The sequence below is a fragment of the Anopheles merus genome, chromosome X, assembly GCF_017562075.2.
Source record: "Anopheles merus strain MAF chromosome X, AmerM5.1, whole genome shotgun sequence".
Classification (NCBI taxonomy): domain Eukaryota; kingdom Metazoa; phylum Arthropoda; class Insecta; order Diptera; family Culicidae; genus Anopheles; species Anopheles merus.
In genome coordinates this window covers 6,705,330-6,731,305 of record NC_054081.1, presented here as the reverse complement: position 1 = coordinate 6,731,305, position 25,976 = coordinate 6,705,330, and the positions used below count along the sequence as shown (strand labels likewise).

The 25,976-nt window shown below is 48.7% G+C and overlaps 1 protein-coding gene across 4 annotated transcripts; it reads left to right on the top strand.

Annotated features, from left to right (window-relative positions):
- Positions 1 to 25,945, top strand: LOC121587750 (cytosolic purine 5'-nucleotidase). 4 transcript variants are annotated; one of them, XM_041904854.1, is made up of 7 exons: positions 1 to 586; positions 7,647 to 7,854; positions 20,287 to 20,574; positions 20,642 to 20,915; positions 22,747 to 23,730; positions 23,832 to 24,362; positions 24,433 to 25,945. In XM_041904854.1, the coding sequence occupies exons 2-6, from the start codon at positions 7,736 to 7,738 to the stop codon at positions 24,042 to 24,044; spliced, it is 1,878 nt and encodes a 625-aa protein (XP_041760788.1). In that variant the 5' UTR covers positions 1 to 586; positions 7,647 to 7,735; the 3' UTR covers positions 24,045 to 24,362; positions 24,433 to 25,945. The 4 variants fall into 4 exon arrangements, with proteins under 4 accessions (XP_041760788.1, XP_041760780.1, XP_041760772.1 ...); XM_041904846.1 differs by lacking the exons at positions 1 to 586; positions 7,647 to 7,854 and adding an exon at positions 13,293 to 14,654 and having other exon boundaries at positions 24,438 to 25,945; XM_041904838.1 differs by lacking the exons at positions 1 to 586; positions 7,647 to 7,854 and adding an exon at positions 13,293 to 14,654.
- The last annotated feature ends 31 nt before the right edge of the window (positions 25,946 to 25,976 follow it).

Genomic DNA, 25,976 nt, shown 5'->3' with positions numbered 1-25,976 from the left:
TCAAACCCTTGGTTCTCCACCGTGTGCAGCTGTCAGAAAGGCGAACAAATAAAGCGTAGCTGTTTCCGCGAGTCGTCCGCGGTCGCCCTGGCTTTTCGTTTGTTGCCCTTTGGTGCATTCGCTCACTTTCATACCGTAGTGCAAACCGTGCGTGAATCCGCGTGTGTGTGTCTGTGTTTCGGTCCCTTGTTTTCCCGTGTGTGGTTCTCCCTTCCGGTGCGTGTGTCTGTTGCTCCGTTCCCCCGTTTCGGCAGACCCGGACGGTCCTTCCCGTGTGTCGCAGTGTCCTTCGCGAATGTGCGGCTGTGCGTGAACCCGTGTGCCACACTGCGGCACCGTAAGTGTTGCCGGGTCAGTTAAGGCGGCTGTCCCCACCCCAAAGCAAAAGAGCTAAAGAGGTGCGTTTTGGTGGCGAGTTCGACTGTCCAACCACAAGCATCAAGCAACGCTGCACAAGCACCAATCAACCCGAAAGCCACAGCACAGCACCAGGCGACCAGCCAGCGCTCTCCAGCAAGGGAACGGAAAAGAAGAAAACACACATTGGTCCCATCAGCAAACAAACGAAAAGAACAAAGCCACTGGGGTAAGTGCCATTCCAGCTGTAGCCAAGCTGCATCACCTCGAGCTGCTTTGTGCGTTCTGGGTATTTTTACACCCCGCTCATGTTCTCTTATCGCCATTCGGCTTCGCTTTATTACACGTTTTTTGTTTGCTTTTTTAGTTTTATCTCGGCTCCGTTCTATCCCCTCCCCCCCCCAAAGATTACAGGGAAAAATGATGCAACCAGCAACGGCAAAACCTCGAAAAGAGCAAAGCATCGAAAATCGAGCCTATTCCGGCCCGTCAAGGCATCGATTTTCCTGCCAAGCGCGGCTTGGCAAGGATCAACCCTACCGTCTCGCCGTACACTGAACGGATGACGGTTGCATCCAAAACCGGTCGGTGCTGCATCTCAACGCCCCCGTCCCCTTTGGGCGCAAACACAGAGACAACGAATTGGATATGGTCGCAGCACGGAGCACGGAGGATCAGGTGGCCGTTTGAAAATAAGGTCACACGCCGGTAGATCCCGATGCGAAACGCGTCGCGGGGCGTATTTTTAGCTCTCTGCACTGCGATGAAATTAAAGATGAGAGATGCGTTCCCACCAACGCAGATCATACTGTAGAAGAAAAGAGAGCGAGGGGGTGGCAAAACACACACCTACACATGGCACACATACACATGCATACCAGCTTCGGTCAGCCCGTCAGGTCTCAGGGTCGGTCGAGCTCCATACGGACCTTCAAGGGACGGTTGACCTTCGGCCCCGTTCCTCGCTTGCAGGTGTTTTCTCAGGCCGCCCCCTCTGAAGGAGATAAAGGTCAACGTGGCCGCGGCGATACCGTACTGCCCAGCGCGGTCGGTGTGCTGTGCGCTGCCCAAAATCGTATCGATCCATCACTGTCAGACGTCCCCACACCTTTCCGGCGGGCAGCCGGGGGGTCGGGCGGCACCTGTCCCGATTTTGATGCTTTTTGGATAATTGTCTGCTGCTTGCGCGTGTGTCGAAGAAATGTAATTTAGTTTGTTTTTTATGGTTAAAAATGTTGATTTTATACATTTAAATTGCATTTCTGCTTTGATCGCTTCTAAAAGGTGCTTTCAACTTTTCTACCAACGTGCTACGCCCTTCCTTTTTGGATGGAAAATTTCCTTCTCAACTGTTTAATAGTAGTTTTGGTTTACTATTTTTAACTCATCGCACCACAAACCGTTGGTAGGAGCTTAGAAACTAAAACAACAACAAAACACAGGGAGTAAAAACTTTACCAACCTAACTCTCGCACCCTTTGGTGGTGCCGCGGACGAGTTTTCCAGCACGAGTCGATAATCGCAAGGTGGATCAACAGTCGTGTGGTGGACAATAGTGGTGGGAGCTCGTGCTCGGAATCGTTCCGGAGCTGGTTCTTATTCCCGAGTCGATTCCGGAGCCAATTTTTGAGTCGGCTCCGGGAATTAGAATTGACCTAGGAATCGCAATTTGCCGCAATTTGCTATGAAAACGGACTCCGGAATGAGCATCAGTTCTTTAATTGAAATAAAAAGTTTCGGAAGCGAAATAAGTCCGGGAGTCTCCATGAAAATTGATCGTTTACAAGTAAATTTGGATTCTTCACTATGGCGTCATCAATACGTAGTATCATCGGACCCAAGCGCCTTTTTTTAAATGCCGAAATCGACTCCGCATCGATGCTGATTCTGATTTCGGAACCAATTCCGATTCCGGGAGTCGATTTCGATAACGAAACCGATTCTGATTCCAGAACCAATTCCAATTCTGGAACCAATTTCAATTCTGGAACCAATTCCAATTCTGGAACCAATTCAAACTCTGGAACCAATTCCAATTCTGGAACCGATTCCAATTCCAGAGCCGATACCGGATCCAATTCGAATTCCGGAACTGACTCAGGAGTCTAATCCGGAACCAATTCCAGAGTCGAATCCGGAACCAATTCCAGAAATTGATTCCGGACCTACTATCCGGACTCGATTCCAGAAGCATCGGAGCTAATCGAAAATCATTCCGACAAATTCTTCATGTTTGCCATCACTAGTGCACACGCTCTCGTTACAATGTGTGCAAATGTTTTTACTCCTCCGCACAACCGCATTATTACATCCCCATCCCCTCCACCAGTGGGCGCTGTTGGGCCGCTATACCAATGATGTGCAATTTGCTTTCCGCTGCACCAGAAGAAAAAGGATTATAGGAAGAGTTTTGTTTTTGTGTGCTGTGTAGCACCGGTACCAGAGTTCCCCGGGGATTAACGAGATTCAAATCGCAAGCACGAAGCAGGGCTTAGGCACAGGGTGCAATTGCAATTACACAAACAAACTGCAACTGCAAGCTTTTCATTAAAAAATGGTGGATAACAAACAAAACATCCAGCAAAGGAATTATTGCTTGATGTGTGCTGCGTTACGCAACGATAGGCACACCAACGATGGAAAAATGGAGCGTGTTTTTAGCTGTCCTGGATGATTGTTTTAGTTGATTTTGTTTTTTTTTGCTCCTTGAAAAGCGCTGCAAGCATGTACATACATAGATATGAAACCACAGGCTCGGAAGAAAAACATAGGTATCGGTCTAGGAACATCTTTCCGAATAGAATTACCACTCCCTCGGCAAAAGAGAACAAAAAATCCCGTCTCTATGTGAATGTGACAAACACCGTGTGAGTGGGTAAAAACACCTACGCTTGCCTTTATCACACCGTGTGCCGCCCCTCGGTTGGCGGTTGGCCGGAGTCCGTGGCCATGGTAACCAACCGCGCGGTTGGCTTCCGAAATCGGCTTATCAAGCCGCAGATGGAGCCGGAGTGTGGGTAAGGTCGAACAAAAAAATCGTGCTTGTGTTGTTGGATTATGATTTTCCAGTTTCCCGCCACCGTGTCATTTCCGTTCCGCTGTTCTTCTTCTGCTAGTTTTTTTTTTGTTGTTTTTCCTTTTTTGCTTTCGTATTCGCAGAACGTCTCTTTGCCCACAGTGCACGCGCGCGCCTTCTCCTTAGCAACTGCCGGCTTCCGGAACTGGCGGGCGAAAGAGTGTGGCTTGGATTAACAGTCCACCGGTTAGCACCCACTGCCCTAACCACAAGACGCTTAAGGGGGGGAGAGGGGGGGGGGGGGGCTTTCAGGCTGCTGCGAGAGTAGTATCTCCCGAGACAGCGGGCATCACGCTACGATAACAACCGACCGCAACTGGGGAGAAACACATTGCGCACACGTTTGATGGGGTATTTTTTTTTTCTTCACACACAAGCACTTTGTTTGTTCCCCGACGAGATCCAACGATGCACAAAACAAACAGGACAACAGCCGGCCACGCGCGCACGGGTGGCGGGGTCGGGGCTTCGCTGCAAATAAAAGGAGACGCCCCGTGCTCTGGTAAATATGTGTCTTCGCTGCGTCCGTCGGTTGGGCTTGGGGAGAGCGTCTTCCCTTGGTCTGATGGCAATGTAACAAATTCTGCAGCGCACAACAACCGACAACGACATCATGATGAGCGTATGTGTTGATAGGTGGGAATCAAGAAAATCGTTTTTTTCCTTGTAAATTGGCATATGTTAAGGATGAGACGCAGCGTTTGCTGGGTAAGGCAAATGGTCGGAATGATTGTGTTTAAAGTTCAATGAATGGAATTTAGGTCGAGATAGGCTTTTACTTCCCCTAGTATTAACTTCAAATCTCAATTACAACTAATCATACAGCTCAGCAGTTGAATCATACAGATGCTGTTAAGGATGATTGCAGGATACTGAGAAGAATTATTGAGCATGACTTTACCTTTACCACAATTCAAACCGATACGTGGTCTCTAACTTGTGACGAAAGGCATGTAACGCTACAAGTTCTAGCAGTGCCGGAGAATCAATGGCAACGCTGTCTTGAACCTCGCTGCTAAATGTGGTCGTCCTATATTCCTGTACTTCTAGACTGTACAGTTCACAACTTCCACCATAGAAGGGTAGTGGCATATTGGGCTTTTTTATATGCTGCATGTGAGTAACCAAACCTATCCCAGAAAACTGTGGCCTTGGAATTCGAATCCAACAGAAATATCTCACAATTTCGAGGACTCTGCGTTCGAGGAGCCACTGGATTGTGATCTTGAGATGAATCCGAATAATTCCTTCAAACCACCCAAAGGCGTTCCTGGTGATCTTACTGTATGAAGTTCAGGAATTTCGAGATTTGGTCAGAATTGAAGATGATACTATCCCAAGGTTCATAAATATTCGATTCGACTCTTGGTAGAATCCCAAAGAAACCATTAATGCCATCTCCAAGAATGTTGGTTAAGATAAACGATTTAATCAAAGAAACCCCATCGTACATCAAACCTTGGAGAAACTTGACTGGTGATGAATGTTTTATCTAGGTCTTGGGGCAGAATCGTTACATAAAGATAAACGTGGATTTCAAATCGGATCCAATCAGAACGAAATCAGGTTTGCGGATCTGGGAGAAAGTAGCCAAGCCACTGCATCCAAACCGAGACAGATGTTACCGGTTGCCTTCGCTCAATACAATATTCCCATATCAAAATTCCAGTATTCGAGGGATCATAACCGTGAATCTCCAAATTGACGATTTCAGATCCTTCCAATCGTTAGGAACGTTCATTACAAATTCGGAAATAGTATCTCTAAATGAGTTACGGAGAACCAACACGCAAACTGTTTAGCCGAGGCATGAATTTTGGGCTTTGCTGTGGGGCTAAGTAGAGTTACCGTGCGATAAACCTTCAAACATAGCTGATGTACGTTACTAAAGGCTGTCCTGAAATGGATTAAAACAAAAAAATAATGCTCCAACTAATCTCCCACCGTCCGGAACCTGCATCCCTGTCTGTGTGGACCATGTAGTGAACACGATTTTGCCCTCCCGTCACTTGTGACTGTTGTGTTGAAACGAGGCCAGGGGTTTTTACGTTGCACAGTGAATAGAAAATCTCTCTAGGCAGGCCACTTCACATTAAAAAAAACACTCCCACCCACACAGTGTAGCAACGCTGTAGCTGGGGCTGCCACCAATTAATGGGGGATTAAAATTAGCGCTATCGCGCGCACACTGCAACCCGTCCTGCAGCCTGTGGCTGCATGTGGAATCCTCCGACAACTCCTCAAGCGCACGGCAAGCTTATAATCGCCTCCGCATCCCCACGAAAGTTGGGCTAGTTTTATTGTTTTACGGCAATAAAGCAGGGTTTAGCCAGGTCCAATTGGCCATTGCCAGAGTCGGCTGGATTTGTAGGGGTGAATTGAAAGCAATTTAAGGCTAAGCTGTCGCTCTCTTCATCGTACCCTATCACACACACACACATACACTATTGAAATACACTCTCGACAAGCCTATCTGTGCCCCATCTGATCAGGATTTAGCACCAATGGTAAGGGATTAGCGCGTGCGTTACCGTGCGATTCATTAGAGTGATCTCTGTGAACTCCACACCAGCTCCACGTAGATCCCCAAGCCCGAGATTGATCCCAATACTGTGTCTCTTGAGCTGACCAACTGTTTTCTGATTGTTGAGTTACTTTTTTTTTCTCGTTGCATGGGAATATCTCAGGCAACTCTGAAGATGTCCACGAGTTTTCCGCAATCCTCAACCGTCAAGGTTACCCAAACAGTCGTCCCGTTTGGAGATGTTACGTAGCTAGTCGGGTGTCTTACGCCCTGACATTTCGATCTTGGCGGCAAACATCTCGTTATCGGCTAGCGCTAATGCTTCAACAAACCCACACTCACCGTTGAAAGCTTCCCAGTAAAATCGGAAGCACTTTTCTGCTCAGCCCGACGCCCTAAGCTCCAATGTCCTAAATCCCGGTGCTCTTTGCACTGTAAGATCCTCGCCGCAAAGATCCTCTCCCCAACGATGGTGCGGTTGTGCTAATGTTCTGCTCGTAACGTCTCGATGTTTGTTGTCGATGTGCTTCCCCCAAAACCTCACAGTTTGGCAAAGACACTGATAAAATCTACCAAGCACACCGTCTGGATCCGCCTCTCCACATCCGAGACACTTCCTCTGATGCAAGAACGCTTTGGAAGGTATTGGAAACGTTGCAATGGGTTTCTCTTTTTCCACTTCCTGTCCATCGCAAACTGAAGTACACTCCACACCGACGACCGTACGCCTCGCTCCGAGATGTATTGAGGCACGTTTACTGACTGCCGCTGATTCTTCAATTATCGGGCCACGCGGCCCAGCTGACCCGGGTCTTCCGCCGGGGTACCGGTGGCACTACAATTGCGATTCCAGTGGAGCATCCAATTAAGCGCCTTCTTAACAGGAATTGCTCATTCACACACACACATACACATACATCTACAAGCATTCTAGCAGAAAGCGATGTATATTGCTGGGCAGGAGCACACAATCACCCAGCAAAACTGTCTGAGAGTGAAGGGGCAATCCCGCAACCAGTGGTAGTAATGCAACACCTTCATCACCATCATCATCGTCATCATCGTCCTCATCGGTAATCATGCAGCAGCACACTCCCACCGTAACGATGAAAAGGAGCCGGAAATTATTGATAGGCGGGTGCGGCGGTGGACGGCGGAAGTTGGTGCCGGTACAAACTGGAAACTGTATTCTCTAACCGCAGCAGCTCGTTCGTAGGTTTCTCGTTCAATCATGCCCCCGACGCTCCCCCACTCCGCTCGCATTGCTCGCAACACAAAGGAACGTTGTTTTTCCGACCTGTGTTCGTGCCCTCCCTGGCCAAACTCCTTTTTCTCTCTGTCTCCCTCTCTCTCTCTCTCTGTAAAGCGGGACAATAAACATATTGTGCACGCGCATGAAACAAGCAAAGCGTTGTGCTCCGGAATTGCACAAGCGAATGCGCGCCCGAAGGTAGGCAAAGCATCACCAAAAGCGTGCTCGTTTTTGTGGCATCGCCGCCTGGCGCTTATGCAACGCGTTGGAGAATCTCAGCAGCAACTATGTTGAGGGGTTTTTTGTTTTTCCACCTGTACACCCAACCCATTTTTTGCATCCGTTTTTCCGCTCTCCTGCTCTTCCAAAAAGCCCGAAAAACGTGATTAGTTATGTAATTTATTAATTTATTTGTCTTGACCCTTTTTTGCTTGCAGCGGCACCGGAAGCGCGATCCCGATCCCGACCAAGGAGCTAACTCGACTCGCCCAACCCCGGAGGCGGCCCGGAGACCCCCAACCGCACCATGTACTATCCGACGGCGGATCTACCGTCGCCGCAAACCTTTCCCACGGCCGGCGGTGGCGGCAGTATGGCGGCAGGCGAAGGACATGTGAAAAAGTACTACCGCAAAGCCGAGCACAGGTTAGCATCATCGGGGTAGGGGGAACCAGCACATCAGCAGTACACTATTGAATCAACAGCCGGCGGTCCAGTGAAATTATGATGTTAATTTTGGTGCCATTCATATTTCCGCGCAACCCAACCGAACGATGCATGGCAAAATCGTGGTTTCTAAAACCAACGCGCGCTCTTGAACGCCGGTAGAGAGCAGCACGTTCACGTGGCAGGCGGGATTTTGTGGCACACGTGCCCAACGCCCACAAACGAAAGTGAAGGAAAAACTCCTGCACCACCGGGACACGTAACACACCTACAGCCGTTTTATTTGGTTTTATTCTTTTAGGTTTTGCCTGCGGCTCCGGTTGACCCTTTGTCGGTTCGAGTATAATGGGGTAGAAAAAAAAAGTACGGCCACCCTGTTACGGTACGGTTTGCATGTGAGAAAGATATACGACGGTTCGCCACGAACACGGCCGGGAGAGACCACTGAGTGGGGCTTTTTTGTTGCTTTTGCTGGGCACGGTCGATAAGATATACCTTAAAATGGATGCAGGGAAAATAACGTTCCCGGGAAGACAAATTAGATAACCAGACAGGGACATTTCGGAGCTCCATTGCGTTGAGTTTGGCGAGCCTTTAGATGAGGACACGGTACGGGAAGACAGCAACAACAGAAAAGTGGCCACTCGATAGCATTTCAGGCAGCTCAATCAATACGCGGGCTGTGGCTAGAAATAGAATATATTTTGAATTTTCCGCCAGACCAATATGGTTTTGCTTGGCGTTATTAAAAGGAAGGGAAGGTAGACATTTTAAAGCGAACAGCGCTACTCCCGCCATATCCTGTCCGTAGTCCTGTGAGTCGAAATAGAATTGTTCGCGACAACTGTTACAACCAGAGCGACATAAAATGGGACCAAAGCACCCTCCTCAACCGACAATGGTTTTGGCAGGGATGTTGTTTTTTTAAAAGGATAAGACCGTGTTGTGGACAGACCGCTGCCTCATCCTGAGGGCTCACTGTTGACAGCAGGGCTGTCATCCTGTGACGTCCTCAGTGAGGATCGCGGCGCGAGAAGGACCAGCCGTCTTCTCCCCGCATTGCGTGTTATTGTGTGGTATTATTTATTATTGTAAACGGTTGAACATATACCAAAGATAGTGATAAAATACATATTCTGTTTGTGCCGTACACCATCGTCTTCATGTTTGTTTTGTGCGGACACAACAGTGGCGACGAGGATGGGATCCTCCTCGCGTAGGGGGGGATCCTACAACGAACCGACGCAGCACGAAGGTCACCATCGCACAACCGCCATCGCGCAGGATGGGCTCGCTCGAGCTTGCGCGAAGCCCCAGGATCCTCACTCCGCTGCAGCACTATACCGGACAAAGCGAGGGGACATTCCGCTTTGGACCGTCGTCACACGGCATCACCGCCGCCCGCTGCAGCGTCATCGGACACACTGGTGCAGTATTGTCGTGCGCGGCATCAGGGCCGCCCTTGCTGCACCAGCATCATCGTCGAGCCCGGTGAGCAGGCACAGTGCTGAGGCATATCGGCTGCCCCTTATCCATCTTCATCGCCGGCGCTCCAGCTGCACAGGTGCATCTCGACGGCGGCACCACTGTCGCCCCTGTGCAGCAACATCGTGTGTGTCCCGGGTCACAGTCGTCGTGCGCGGCATCACGGTCGCCCCCTGTGTACCCTCATCATCATCGTCAACGTCATCATCATCCTGCGCGCCCTGCACAGCAGTTCACCGGCAGCGACATCACGGTCGCCCCTGTGCAGCGGTTCCGGCTGAGCGGTCCAAGCGCGCGCGGCACCACGACCGCCCCCTGCTCAGCCGCACATCGACGCCCCAACGGCAGCAGCATCCGGAGAGCTGCCTCATCAGCATCATCGGCGTCCGGTGCAACGTCCTACGGCAACAGCATCATGCTGCAGTTGCACCAACAACAACAACAACAACAACACCACAGCGGCTGCAACGGAACGAGCGAGCGCAGCACATCGGCTGCCCCCTGTTGCAGCCCGTAACGCTCATCCCGTTCGAGCGTTAGGCACGGAGGCCGGTCAGCACTCTCCCCCGTTTTACACAGCGCCACTTGAGCCGTACGCTTGCCACGCCGGTTTTAATTACATTAAAACCGCTGCGTTGGCTTAAGCCGTACCGGCTTAATTAAAACGGGGAGATGTTGTGGACAGACCGCTGCCTCATCCTGAGGGCTCACTGTTGACAGCAGGGCTGTCATCCTGTGACGTCCTCAGTGAGGATCGCGGCGCGAGAAGGACCAGCCGTCTTCTCCCCGCATTGCGTGTTATTGTGTGGTATTATTTATTATTGTAAACGGTTGAACATATACCAAAGATAGTGATAAAATACATATTCTGTTTGTGCCGTACACCATCGTCTTCATGTTTGTTTTGTGCGGACACAACAGACCGCAATCAGACGATGAAACGGAGAGGATATTTTTTTTGTTTAACCCGGTTACTGCTCATCGAGTGTGTTTGGGTCGCTTTCGCGTTGTGGAACCGGTGCTTACTGAACACACACACACACAGCCCAATCGCTGTGCTAAATCGGGCACTGCTCGCGCGAAGGAGGCCATCCGTTGAGGATCGCCTTATCGCCCGGCATGACCCTGCGTCTCGGATACTGATAGTGGCCGACCTTAACACTAACGCTCAGGTTGGAGCATCAGCATCCCTTGGAGATGTACCTTGGAGATGGACGGTCCTGCGAGACACACGCACACGCGAGACAGACTCCCGCGCGGGACACTTCTCCTTCTCGGCTGTTGACAAAGCATCCCAAACACACTCGCAGTAAACATCTTGAATCGCGCACCGTGTCCCAGCGAGACATGCACGCAATACACTACACGCTGCTGATTTGACAAGGTTTGTTGGCACCATTTTGGCCATTTTCCACTCGCAATCGCCTCCGATCATTGCTGCAAACGTGTGCGGTCTTTGTGTGTTTATGCTCCACCCGCAGCAGCGATGCAGCTTATATTGATGGTGCTGTTGCGTTGCATCGCGATGTAGGTTGAAAAAAAAACCTGAACCTGGCGCACAGTGGCGGGTGGGGAAATGCGATCGGCGCTCGGCGCCAGATGGCAAAGATAAGGCCGGATGAATCAACCGAAACGGCAGTAAGAGGCAGAAGCAAACAAGCAACCACGACCGCTCGATGATGTTAGGTGATTTATCGGAACGGTCGCCGCAGACGGGTAAGAGCTTATCGGAGAAGGTTTGCGTTTTAAATTTATTCTTTTTTTCTTTCTTCTGTTGACGCTTTTGTACCGAAATGAGTTATTGGGTGGAAAATCCGAATCGTCACGAGATGATAATCACAAAAAGAAGAACAAAGAGTAGGACATTGTTTGGGGTCAGAGGTGATTTGCTCATTCGAAGAGTACTAAGATACACTTAAAGCCTCCTATTCGAAGTAATTAATTCATTTTTTTGTAAAACTGTGTGGTAGAATCCCATGAATTGATTTAAACAAGTGAAGAATAGAGTTTAAATATTGATTTATTGTTTTTAACGAAACATTTCTCGCAATTTCGCTGGTATCTTGATTATGTTCCAAAGTTTGATACTTGAGAGGCAGGTTGTTGATAAGGCGAAAATAGAGGCTCATCCATAAACAAAGTGCCGTTCCAAATTGGGTCAATTATTGTGCAAATCTTGGTCATTTTCTGTGCCTTGAACAACTTGGACCAGTCGAGTGAAACAGTTTGTTGTGTGCGAGCGGCTATTTTCAGGTTTTTCGTACACTTCCTACTTAGAATGTTACAAATAAATACAAAAAAAATATATTTCTGAATCAAAACAAGCATTATCTCTTAGAGCGATATTTTTTACGCAGTTCAAAGAGACAAAATATTTACGATCGTATTATTGTCTAGCTACGATTCTAGCACTGCAAGAGAGAGCTTTTCTCGTTATCGAACAACTTTTATGAAAGTTACAAAACCATCAAAAAAGAGTGAAAAAAGAGTAAAAAAGTAATTTTGTAATTTTTGAAGTGCTTGCATAGCAAATTTGATGAACAAATTAGCTCTGTAACGAGTTTAAATCAGTGTTTTGTTGTTGTTTTCATTTAAACACTGACACAAAATGGCCAACCCCGTACATTTGGGTGGAACGACTTGGTTCATACTTCCATGGAAAAGTTACGGTTTGCCAACCCAATGTTAGCGATAGTTGAGAAATGTTGAAAGCAAACGCTAATTATCGCTGTGGACAGCGTGCCTGTGTCAGTAGAGTCACCAATCGATTGTTATCGTTGAAGACCTCATCATTAGAATTCACAAATCCACGCACAGCCCCAGAAGCTGAACTCGAGAGATTACGTCCACGGTGATCTCATCCGGAACCGCTCGCAAATCGCAGCGCCCTCCCCCGGTGCCGGAGTTTTCGTTTCCAAAATCTCATACCGCGGCTACAGAGAGATCGCTACACACCAGTAGCGTTATCGGGAAGCAATCGCAACCGCACCGCACAACAGCACAGAGCCCGCTGGCTAATCAGCTTCGATAGATTACCACCGACCCGGCGATTCCCTGACCCCCAGCGATAGATCCGATCGATCGGTCAATACCGATAGGCAGCAGCAAATCGCACACAAAGACCGGGGTGATAAGGCGGGACGGTCAAAATACGGTAAATTGCATCTGGGCCGATAGGGCTGCGCAAGTGGCGTCGTGACGTTCGGTTGTGGCCCGGTGGGATATGGATGATGCTAAGAATGTTAGCGCGTAGTTGGCGCGTAGATGAGCGACGCCCCGCCAGCGCCGGAACTATCACCGCACCGCTGCGCACTATTATCGATTAACAAGCCATCCGGTAATCTGCAGCAGGGGCACACGTTGTTTTGCAAGGGGTGGCGATGAGTGCGAGCTCTATAGCTCCCCAAACGATGGTGATGCTCGTGATAAGACTTGTCGGACCAAAGAAAATGGCAAGTGGTATACAAACGAAGCGAGCTGCTGGAAGCACCACTACTGCTTGCGGAAATTACGGGAGTCGTTGCATCCTGAACGTGTATCTTCACAGTACTTCGACCCGTTGGAGTCACTTCCGAGGGAGGAACTTCGGTGTTGGGCTCTTGTTTATCTTCCGATCTGCTCTTGCTAGACTAGAGATGTTTAGTAGGTGTCAGATATTGGACCCCGGCACGATAAGATGATGACTACTCTAATTGTTGGAGATTGGCAGATGTCTCCTGGGATCTTTTTGGAGCATTCAGGGGTCACTACAATGGGATTAGTCAGCTGAAACAGATATCGCGCTCTTGGCATTTCACAAGATCTCTTTTCGATCTCTCTCTCTCTCTCTCTCTCTCTCTCTCTCTGTCTCTCTCTCTGTCTCTCTCTCTCTCTGTTTCTACCTGTCTCTATCTATCTCTCTGTGCATCTCACACAACAGAGGTACAAGTCCCACTCATTCATTTGAACTGCCAACGGCACTGGCAACTGCGCCGCGCATGGCCTTCAAAAGAAAGAAGAAACCGCCCCGAGCTCGTTGGTCTGTGTGTGTGGACGTCACCATCAACGGCGCTGGTTCAGCTTCTAGCAAAGAGGGTAAATGAGTTCCCCCTACACACACACACATACACACAAGCATTGCAAGGGAAAGCGCTTACGCCTCATGCGCGCCCACGGGCCCCTGGAAACGCGCGCAACTGCACCGTCCAATGCAATGCCTATCAGGTGTTGTGATTCACCACCCCCACCACCCACAAGCTTCCCCCTTGTGGTGCACTCTCCTCGGACAGCTTGGAGAGTTCCAGATGCCAGCAATGCCGCGTTTCGTAGTTCGGCTGCACTGGGTCGATTGCGTGCCTTGCCTCCTCTCCAAGCTTTCCCCAAAAAAAAACCGGCCCTAGACCCAGTCCTTCCCCCCCTCTGCATCTTTTCGCAGAGATATCTTACGCGATATCAGAGGGTGGGAAGGTACTCGGACGGTTTAACGGGGCACTTAGATTCGACACTACAAGTGTCATCAGACGGGGGGGCGCATATGATTAGCGTCGGGCACACGCGCGTCGTCAAACGGCGCGCCACATTCCAGTGCGTTCGGGGCGGCGCTCTCTTTCGCACACACTCTCTCTCTCTCTCTCTCACTCTTGAAAACACTATCGCTCTCCCCCTTCCACTCCCGCCCTGCAGTTCTCTCTTTCTCTTTCTGGCCCCTGCGTGTCTATTTCCAAACCGCGCAACAACAACTCGGGGGCGCCCGCCCGTCCCGATGCGTCAGCGAGCGTCCGTCCGTGTTCGCTCTCAGTTTCGATTCAACTGTCGCAACGGCTGGCAGTCAACTGTGTCTTCTCCTCCACTTCGCCAACCTCGCAGCCCGTGCAACGGCATTCCAATTTTTTATTGCACTTCCCCCTTTGTGTATGTGTTACTGTGTGCGTGTGCCAATTCTAGCCAAAAACCATAACCTCCCTATAAGGGATATGCGCATCTCCCACACCGACCATCGCGCCCCTTAATCGTGTTCCCTTCGCCTCCGTGCGTGTGTGTGTGTTTTTTTTTTTTCTGTGAAAATTTGTGTGTGCTTGACGTGCGTTTGACCTCGATCAAAAGACCACCACCATGCCGGACATCTCGCAGGATGAGTTCGAGGCGAAGCTGCCCCATCTGGCGCCGGCCACCGCGGCCGAGCTGCGCCAGCGCGCCAACTCGGGCGGGTCCCGGTCGGCCGCCCGCAAGCCCGCCGCCGCCACCAATCAAACGGCGGCCGCCGACACGGCGGTGGCCAAGCCGGCCTACGGCTACAAGCGCGAAATTAGCCACAGGTACGTGTGTCCGTCGCGCGGGGTTTTGCGCTGGGCGATCTCTGTTCCCGCGCGGGCGACTTGGAAGACGGCCGCAGCCGACGGACACGCTTAATCATTAACCTTGCCCTATTAGCCTCTCGGTCTCAGCTGATAGAGCGGGCACAGCACACTGTACGGCGCTGCGCCAGTGGAAGAGTTACGCAGAGCACAGTTTGATTTCACCAAAGTTACGCGTTTTTTTGGGTACACGACAGTTAGTACAGAAGTTGCCCGCGATTAAAGCCAAGCGTTAGAGCACCAGAGCGAAATTTAACGTGAAATTTTAGGGTTTTTTTTTGCTGTACATCAATAAATTCTTGTCAGAATATGGCTTATCGTACACCAAAAGAATTCAATTCCTCAACTATGTATACTATAAAAATATTAAGTTAATAAATTAATTGCATTTCCTTGTAATCCCCCACTTTGTTCCCCGGTGGAAAATGATGGTCGGCCGGGAATCGCAGGGAAATGTATTTAATTCATTATTTCAATGTTTTTTACAGGCTAAATAGATGTGGAATAGAGTATCCTTTTTTTTACTAGTTTACGATAAGTCATATTCTGATAAATATTTAATGAAATATAGCAAAAAAACAACAAAATTTCACGCAGAGTCTAAAGCGTCCTTTAAGTGGAGTTAGCCTCCAGGGGGCGCCCCTTGTGCGGAGCACCAATGATGGACGTTCCACGTGCGTGCAGTTTCCGATAATTCTATTAAAGTTAACGGATGCAGATGCAATGTCAAAAGCCAAACAACAAATGAATTAATAGCCTAAAACAGAGAGAGAGAGGCGTAAGATACGTGGGATGGTGGTAGATACATCCCCGGAGTTCGCTTACACGTGATAGCAATCAAGGCGCGTTTCTTTTTTTTGGGATTCGGCGGTTGCGGCACGTGTTGCGCGCGGTTTGAAATCAACTCACTCTATATGCAAATGAGCTTTCCAACCCACGGACACGGACAGATGTATGTTGGGGGGGGGGGAATGTAGGACCGTCCGAAACCATCATCACCATCATTGGGCAGCGTGTGTTGCAACCCCGAAAACCCCAACCGCGCACCGGCCGGACGGGCCGAGTGAACAAGAAACGGAAAGTGACGGCGTCGTCGGGGGGAATCTATCGAATCTCTCCAGCACTGTGGATTGGCCGGTGTGATTGCGTGCGCACTGGCATTGGCCGTTGACTTTCCCTAATTAAAACCATGTACCACCGTCCCAACCTCGACGCAAACCTGCCCCCTGCCTCTTTGGCGGACCGTTTCCTTTTTATCATATTAATGAGTTCTTGCCTGCCTAGGCGCATGATGCGACACGTTGCCACCAAGCAACGAGCAAGAATGGTAATTGCAAAAGACAGTGTCGTGGTAGGGCATCGTTTCTTCCCTACACATCTTCCAGCACGGTCGAGTTTTTCCTGAAGATGGGCGCACGCTGGGAATGGAATAATTTCTCAATTTGTCTCTCACTCCAAGAACCCGTTGCTGTGACACTTGATAATGGCAATGCTGCTTCCCAATGCTGCTCTCTCTCCCTCTTCGGTGGCCCACGTAGCTATCCCGTGCGAGTGATCGTAGCGCGCGATCGCTAAGCCCGATTGCGAACAGCTCGGAGATTGTGATTGGAACACTTCCAGGGTGAATATGATGCTTCGTGATAAGCTTTCGGGGGGAAGGAGGGGGGATCGCGCCGCGCGAGATCATCGGCCCTCGGCCGTTGTTGCCAATTCCGTTGGACGTCCCGCGTCGGGTTTCGGGGTTGTTGTTTCTAGCGCAGCAGCATGCGCCTCCGACCTCGCCCGGGTGACTGCAGAAACAGCAACAACAACAACAATAACAACAACGCGCACACAACACTCGGCACTAGAAGTTGGAAGCAATAACATACACACCCATGGCACGTAAACACAGGCACGGTTCGAGTCCCGCGTCCACGGTTGATCGTTGTTTTGATGTGTTGTTGTGTCCCGCTGGCGGCGTCAGACTGCGCCGTGTGCGCAAACCCCTTTTTCCTGCTGCTCTCTTGGACAAACAGAGGAATGGGAGGAGGGCTGGGGGGGGGGGGATTAAAACAAAACAAGCATCAGCGTGTACTGTACAACATTGAGCAGCAGATACAGTGACGATGTGCTTGAAGGACGGGGGAATAAGAGCGTAATACTGCGCAGCACAGCAGCTCGGCGCGCGTACACTGCTCCAAAGGGTGGAAGTGGGTTGTCGCACTAGAAGTATCATCAATGAATCAATGCCTGGATGGAGGTGTGTGTGGCTAGCACGTGATATCTCTGAGGATGGATAGGATGCCGGTCTGCGCCCTGATACGCCAAACCCTCAAGCCAGCGATGTCAAACTCATTTGATCATGCGGTCCTTAAACTAGTGTTTTTTTTTTTTAATTCTTCCTAGATTTACGAAAATTGGTTCGTACGCTGTTATTGAAATTATAGTTAGATTACGGTTCCATTTTCACAACAAGGTTTTTTTTAATTACAAGATTCTTATCGCTCTAGCGAACAGACTAGGGCAAGGTCTGTGTACGAATGAGGTCCTACAATGAAGAATTCTTCGTTAGACAAGTTCGTTTGACAGGTAGTTTGACATTAGAAAGCTCTTTTAAATTTGAAATTTTGAATGTGATTACAATAATGAGCCAATCTAGTCATCGCAAGAAGATTATTATTCATGAACTTTACAAAATCACAGACCTTGGGCAAGGGTCTACATTACTGGATTTGTCTAGAACTTATTCAATTACTTATATATTACCTGAAAGTCCTATGCCATCATTATTTTTAGGTTTTTGCTAAATTTATAGACGAAAACTTGCGATAGGATTTTTCTCCTGAATTGTACACTCGTAATCTCCATATGGTACGGGTAAACATTTATTGGGTGTTTCTGGATCATCGAAGTCACACAGAACGACCAGAGGGTCTGACCTGAATGTCCAATAGTTTGGATTGAGTGAAGAGTATCCCTGGAACATCTTTGGAAAGTTTAAGTCCCCCTGAAATTATTTCTGTTAGTACTATTTCCCAACATTCCCCATGCATTCTTCAGGGCCATAGATTGTTTTGGCACGTGATCATATTCCCAACTCCGTGCAATCGGAGAGCTCCGTACACTAAATGAAAGATTGAGCAAATTGATTGTCTAATTATCTCATAAAACCCAAGAACATCAATTGCCCGTTTACGACTGGTAACAGAGACGTGCTGCCAATAAAATGCTGATGGGATTTGAAATTGCCTGAAAGATCAGCAGATGCTGTAAAAGGTTGGAAGGAAATACGGGTACATGCAATTTTTAGAAAGGCTTATTCGGCACGCATCATACCCGTGTAACAAACCCTTTGGTATAAGTTTAATTTTATTGCTCGTCTTTTTATTACAACGGCGCGCAATTGAGTTGCCGAATTATTAACACTTACATAAAAACACATTAATAGGTATTGAAAGTCACGTCACTAATGTATGTATGCATGTAAGGAAAAGAAGTGTGTGCGTTGTCATTCAATCATCTTCTTCCCTTCTCTCCCCCACTAGAGAGCGGGTTCGAACTCATGACCTCTCTCCGCGCTACGTAATACCTCCGAGCGCTATGGCACGGCACCATTGCGGCGACAGTGAAACCGACACGCTATTTTACTATTTAATCGCTCGCCCCATGTCCGGTGTCTCTGGCGGATGCTATTACCAGCTCTCCATTGTACCGTTTATTGTAGCGTGTGCTAGTCTTCGCCGTGCAAGCTGTGACGCATCTGAACGTGTCAAGGAGTTACTCATCCAAACAAACAAACAAACGAAAAAATGCAACAATAATGATAAAGTTCAAACCCTTCGTAGAAAAAAACGTACGTACGTACATATACTGGCGTTAATGACTAAAAATAATTAATTGGTATTTGACATCCATCCGGGCGGCGGCCATCCGCCATGCACTTGGGTTTCGCTTTGGCTCTGAAGGTACACGCTGCAGGGTGTGTTATTATTAGATTGCAGCGTAAAAATAAAAATTCAATAAACAGAACTGCTAACCAGCGAATGCAATCCGTGCACAATCCGAGATTTTGGTGATTAACGCTGACAAATGTCGATAGTTTTACGAGCCATCCAACGGCCAACATTCCATTCGCGGCCAATTGAAGCAGTAATCGCGTAATGCGCTTCCGCCGGATTAGCACCTCTCCTATACCTTTTCTCGTCCGCCCGTGCCAAGCCGTGTGCGTTTATTTTGGCCATGGGCAAGGTGGGCATGTTTCCATGCGCCCGTTTGTCGGACTTTTTTTTTTCTTTTTTTTTGCTGATGTACCCTTTCTGGTGCAGTTTTGATTCCAAAGCATCTTACCAATGCCGACCGGGTGCGGGCGATGAAATTGTGGAAAATTCTCGCAGGTCACCGCATTTCTTTTGGCCCCACTCCAAACACCTTCGGCCACGATTGAATGGTCAGCCAGGCTGTAAAACATGCTTCACGACACTCGAAAACATCCCCAAACCGCCCCGCCTCGAGTCCATTCGTCATCTGAAGCACGGTGAGATTGACATTCCATAAATTGCTCCTTCGCCTCAATTGCTTTCTTTGCCCCCCCCCCCCTGGTAAGGTGTAAGCAGCACTCATCGGGCGGCAACGCCTGGGACCGTTGACGAGCATAATGAGATCCCTCCGGTATGGAAATTGAAATTATATATGTGTGTGTGTGTGTGCCGCCAATTTAAAGTTTCGCTGAAAACTGTCCCCGGACGGCTCCTCCGAGCTTCTAATCGTCCGAATTCTATGAACTCCCAGGGCCCCTTTTTTGTTTGCTTGCTTTCTTTAGCTCCTTTTGGGCAGTGGCCATTCCCACGCGCAAGAAAACGGAACGTTGCCATTCACCCGGGCAGCTCACCTCCCCCCACCACGCATTGAAGGGTTAGCACATGTGTTTGTTGTTTAAAGGGAGGGGGATGGGGGAGTGGGGGAGGACCATTGCGGCTACGACGGCCGATGAGAAGCGCGCTCCCGACCATTCGGGTTGGGTTTGTGCTTCGATACAGGTCGCGCTGGGTGTAGTTCCTGCTACTAGTCCAGCCTCCAGACATCTGCTCTAGTGTCCTGTGTGTGCGTGTGTGTGTGTGTGTGTGTGTAGTAATGATGCTCTGTAGCGGTAGTTCCTCCTCCAGCCTGTCGTCCTCCAGCACGGAGGATGATCTGTGCGACCACTCCACGCTAACCGATAGTGGTTGCTGCAGCGTCTGCCACCGCGCAAAGTAAGTGCGCATGGTAACGCGCTGTTTGTGTGTGTGTGTGTGTGGATGTGCAGAGGCAAGAGAGAGGATATCTCACGATTTAGTACGGTTAAAGGTCCGCGCTTTATCGCTTCGGCATCAATTACCATCATCTCGTCACCATGGCAGTTCCTCCGAATTCAAACATGCCGCGCGAGCGCGCGCCACGTGCTCGACGATGCCATTGTGCCCGGGCCAGGCGTGTGATTGGCGTGACGAGCAAATTGGACACAATGCGGACACAATTTGTCAACCGATACGCATTGCAATGGGCCGCCGGGTTTCAGCCACCTTCAAGCGCTAATCCCACCACGAATTTCCTGCTTTCGTACGCCTCCCAACAGAATCTTCGTCAACCGGTCGATGCACCTGGAGAACATCAAGTTCTACGGCTTCGACATGGACTACACGATCGCGGAGTACAAGTCGCCCCAGTACGAGCAGCTCGGGTTCGATCTGGTGAAGGAGCGGCTGGTCAGCCTCGGCTACCCGGCCGAGATCCGGCAGTTCGAGTACGACCCGTCCTTCCCGGTGCGCGGCCTCTGGTTCGACTCGCTGTACGGCAACCTGCTGAAGGTGGACGCGTACGGCAACATCCTCGTGTGCGTGCACGGTTTCGAGTTCCTCAAGCAGTAAGTAAAGGTTAAGTAAGCAGCAGTGACGCAGAGAAATGACGCCGTACCGTTTGCTTTTGTGCAGCCACCAGGTGTACGAGCTGTACCCGAACAAGTTCCTGCAGCTGGACGAGAGCCGCGTGTACGTGCTGAACACGCTGTTCAATCTGCCCGAGACGTACCTGTTCGCGTGCCTGGTCGACTTCTTCACCCACTCGCCCCAGTACGCGGAGCAGGTCGACCGTACCGGCGTCAAGTACGGCGAGCTGTTCATGTCGTTCAAGTCGATCTTCCAGGACGTGCGCGGTGCCGTCGACTGGGTGCACATCTACGGTGATCTCAAGAAGAAAACGCTCGAGGTAAGCCTGTTAAAAGAAAGCATCAAAGGGTGTTTTCGTTTTTTTTTTTATTAATCTTTGCAATCATGTTAAAACGAAAAACTTTGGGGGCTATCCATAAAATACGTAACTAACAAAGAATGAGATTGTTTATCCTTTCTCTTCCTAAATCAATCATCAGAGGTAGTGTGAAAGTGTTTATTGTTTTATATGAATATGAATCCTTATTATATCTTTTTATAAATATAGCTTTACATTTATTCACCGAGAGATTTAAAATGCTCCATCATTTGCTACATGAATCGTTTATGCTACGATTGTAAACAAGTTCGTGAGGATTTTTTAGTCTTTGGAGGCACAATATAGGCTAGACAGGATCAAAATATCAATTTAAATGTTAGTTAAGTGGGGCGAGCCTCAATGTCCGATTATTAGGATAATTTCCATTGTTTTTAACTAATGGGGAATGACTTGCTGAGATACTTCAAGCGTCTCTAGAAGTTCTTGATGTTTTTGTGAAGGATCTTAATTCGTATTGAGTGAATTTGATTCAGACATTCATTCATCCGAGTGAATCTTTGAAATGATTCAATGAATCTGAATCTGTTAGAAAGATTCATGAATCTAAAAATAGTGTTGGGTTTCATAAATCTTTAGTTGAGATTCATTCATGTGAATCTTCAGTGATGAGTGATTCGAATCTCTAGTCGAATCCTCAAAGATTCACGAATCTTCAAAGATTCATGAATCTCTAAGCATTCATGAATCTGTAAGGCTTCATGAATATGTTAAGATTTATGAATCTATCAGCTTCATAAGTTCATTAAAATTCATATGTCTTCAAATTTAAGATTTCCAAAATATTTAATTTGCACAATTCCACCTAAAACTTTCCCGTTGTGTGTTCAAGCCTCGCATCGACCGTCTTCCCGTAGCAAAACAAACTCTTCAGCTGCGTGGTACTTTCCATGAAGTCTCGATAGCCTGTATAGGCAGGCATGACCACGTAGGTTGTTACGCCAAGAAGAACAATAATAGAAAGCTTAAGCTTTAAGATTTTTTAGAGATGCATTAATCCCTAGAGATACGATCATCTTTGAAGATTTAAGCTTCTTTAGAGATTCATGAATGTTTCGAAATTCATGAATCTTTCGAGGTTCATGAATATTTGAAATTCATGAATCTTTTCAACCGAGAATCAGATCCATTGAAACATTCTAAAGATTCATTCAGATTCATTAGTGAATTTCTATAAATCTCGAAAAAAAACATGAATCTTATAAGATTTATATATCTCGAAAAATTTAAGAATCTCTAAGGACTCATAAATTAAAAAAAACTATGATTTGGCTATGAGATTTATGAAGAAGTGCCTAGAGAGACTTTCGAGACTTCTTAGCATGTACAACACAGCCGGATAGTTTGTTTTGCTACGGGAAGACGGTCAATGCCAGTCTTGAAACCACGATGGGCATGTTGTTAAGCCATGCAAGTTTCAATATTTTTAAAATCATTCATCTCTAATGATTCATGGATCTAGGAAGATTAATGTATCTTACGAGATTCTTGAATCCTTGGAGATTTAAGAATCTTCAGAGTTTAATGAATCTTTGGAGATTTGATTCGAGATTTGAATCAGTCATCCCTGAAGATTCATATGAAAGAATCTCAACAAAAGATACATAAAACCCAACACTAATTTTACTCGAGCATTGTCTCCAGTGCTCCATGTTCAAAGTTCCCCGGAACGGGTTTTCACTTCCAAAAATTAAATTGCCCCTTTATAACCTAAACCTTTTAAATCTTCTATGTCCTCGTTCTAATTGTCCCTTTTCTCCCTCCCGCTCCACAGAACCTGGACGAGTACGTGAAGAAGGACGAGCGGCTGCCGATGGTGCTGTCCCGCATCCGCGAGTCCGGCGCGAAGCTCTTCCTGCTGACGAACAGCGACTACATGTTCACCGACCGCATCATGACGTTCCTGTTCGACTTCCCGCACGGCGGCAAGCCGGACGAGCCGCACCGGGACTGGAAGACGTACTTCGACACGATCGTGGTGGACGCCCGCAAGCCGCTGTTCTTCGGCGAGGGCACGATCCTGCGCCAGGTCGACACGAGCACGGGCGCGCTGAAGGTCGGCACGCACATGGGCCCGCTGCAGGCGAACCAGGTGTACTCGGGCGGCTCGTGCGACGTGTTCACCAAGCTGATCGGCGCGAAGGGCAAGGACGTGCTGTACATCGGCGACCACATCTTCGGCGACATCCTGAAGAGCAAGAAGATACGCGGCTGGCGCACCTTCCTGATCGTGCCGGAGCTGGTGCAGGAGCTGCACGTGTGGACGGACAAGTGCCAGCTGTTCGCGCAGCTCCAGCAGCTCGACGTGCGGCTGGGCGATCTGTACAAAAACCTCGACTCGAGCGCGAAGGAAAAGCCCGACATCCGGTCGGTGCGGACCGCGATCCGGGACGTGACGCACAAGATGGACCTGGCGTACGGCATGATGGGTTCGCTGTTCCGCTCCGGCTCCCGCCAGACGTTCTTCGCCGGGCAGGTCGTCCGGTACGCGGACCTGTACGCCGCCACCATCCTCAACCTGATGTACTACCCGTTCTCGTACATGTTCCGCGCGCCGGCGATGCTGCTGCCGCACGAGTCGACCGTCGCGCACGAGCAGCGCTTCACGCTGGACGCACCGATGATCCAGCGCACCCGGCCGCCCCGCGCCGAGCAGCCGCTGTCCGCCGCCCCACCGCCCCACGAGCTGGACGACGAGGAGGAGGGTGGCGAGGGCGATGCCGATGCACGCGGGGACGAGTCGAAGGAGGTGGGACGGGTACGATCTCTTGCCACGTTGTAACCGTTCTTTTTTTGCGCAAAATTATCAATCAATCTTTTTTCCTGCTCTTTTTTGTTTGTTTGTTTGTTTCGTTTTAGCTGCTGCTGGGCACACCGCAGCCTTCCTCGCTCCCGTCCGCCACCGGGTCGGAGCTGAGCGTGTCCGTGCCGCACACGCGCCCCGAAACGCCCCGCTCGGTCACGCACACGCACGACGAGGACTACTCGGACGAGGACAGCGACGATCAGAAGCGCACCAAGGGCGGTGAAGCGCGCGGCACCGGCGATGGCCCTGCATCCGCCCAGGCATAAAGAAGAAGAAGAAAACAACCCCTCCCCCCCCCGATAAACACCACGTGTCGGCGTGTGTGTTTAATCTTTTTCTTTCCATTTTTTTTTTTTGCTGTTATGGTACGATTTTTCCCACTAAAAAAACGGAAGGAGCGAAAGACAGGCAGAGGCTACAAAAAAAAACAGAGCCGTGCTACGCACAAAAACCATTCTTTTCAAGGCGCCTGCTGCTGCCACTCCTTTCTACTCCTTCCTATTTTTCTTTTTACAATTTAAAATGATTTCCCACTGCTAACCGCCGTCTAGCAACTATGCCATCTGTTAATTTATTTTGCATAGGTAGGAATTAATTATTTTATTTTTATGTTTTTCTCTAATAACTATAACTAAAACGCTTTCTTTTTTCTAGATCAGCTTGCTCATTAGACGATTAGCTCAGCACCCGGGCGGAAAGCACAGCTAGCGAAGGCAAGAGGCTGCTGTTTCATTTCCTCAACTCAACTGCTCGGCAAAGTGGTGACAATGTTTAGTTTTTAGCTTCGTTGGTCCCTGCACCTCTCACCCTAAGAGAGAGAGAGAGAGACGGAGAGTAGGTGGTGGAGGGGGGTGAAGGGTGTGTAGGGCTTGTTGTGGTGTTGTTAAGAATGTAGCTGTTAAACTCGCGTACGTTACAGGGAGCTTAAGTAACATGTTTAAAATATATACATATAAATACTAGACGGAAAGAGATAGAGAGAGGAAGAGAGAGAGAGAGAGAGAGAGAGAGAGATTTTCTAGCGAGAGATGCGTTCGTACAAAGGAAGACAGGTGATTCTTCCCCTTTCGCAGCTAGTAGTAAGGTGGATGAAGGTTTAGTTTTAAAGAAAACAACCCAAAAGCAAAAGCACACACACACGCGCGCGGTGAATGTACACGTACCCTAGTAAAATAGGCAGCGAATCTCTTGGCCAGAAATATCCGGATGTTGGCGAACATTTGGACAACAAAAAAGGACGACAAATGGTGAAAGAACAACCCGAAAAACTCGTTCTTTTGCTGCGCGCGTCTGTGTGTGTGTGTGTGATTTGAGTGAGTTTTTGGTTTGTGCCTATTCTTGCCCGTTACAATTTCAACCACCTGCATTGATTAGGTAAATGGTGGAGATGGAGGGAAATCCGGAAGTACGCCATTAACGCAAAGAAATAACACTAATACACCGGAACTTTTCGGTGGTTGCTACTCTTTCGTGTTTTACAATATACAGGCAAAGGCAGGCAAGCGTTTAGCGTATACAGGGTTTTCCAGGAGTTCTTACAGCTGTGGGAAACTTTATTGACTCTTTCTTACATTAAATGAACTTAATGTAATGGGAATTGGACTCTCCTAGCACCCTTGTTGGACAAATCCAATAGGAATTTCCAATGAGCCTGTCCACAAAGGGTGCCATAGTCTAATTTCCAACAAATGACGTTCATTTCCAATAGAAAAGAGTTTAGGACATGTCCCACAACCATGAGAATCCTTGGAAAACCCTGTAATACAACAAAAAAAAACAAGCAATAAGAACACCGTCATGCAGCAAAAAAAAAGAAGCAACACAAACCGGCTGTTCATGCTCAATTCATTCGCTCGCTCTGGTGCTCGCGCCTACTATACTACGCTCCTTCTCAAACATATCTCCTCCAGGGCCGTTGTCCAGAGTGTCCATCTTTAGGGTTTTAGTTGCATTTTTTTTTTTCAAATCAAACTGATCGTTTTTCAGCGCGGTTTTTCCCGGGCTTCCGACGTACGTGGAAGCTTGGACGGAGAAGGAGATTCAACCCACTATCCCCTCCCTTCTCAGAGAGCAACAAAATGCAACAACAAAAAAGCGTTAGGCTAATTCTATGCAGTTACAAACCACAACAATGAAACAATGTAATAAAGAGTTTGTTGAAACGTTACATTCTCACGATTTTTTGTTTGTTTGCCTTT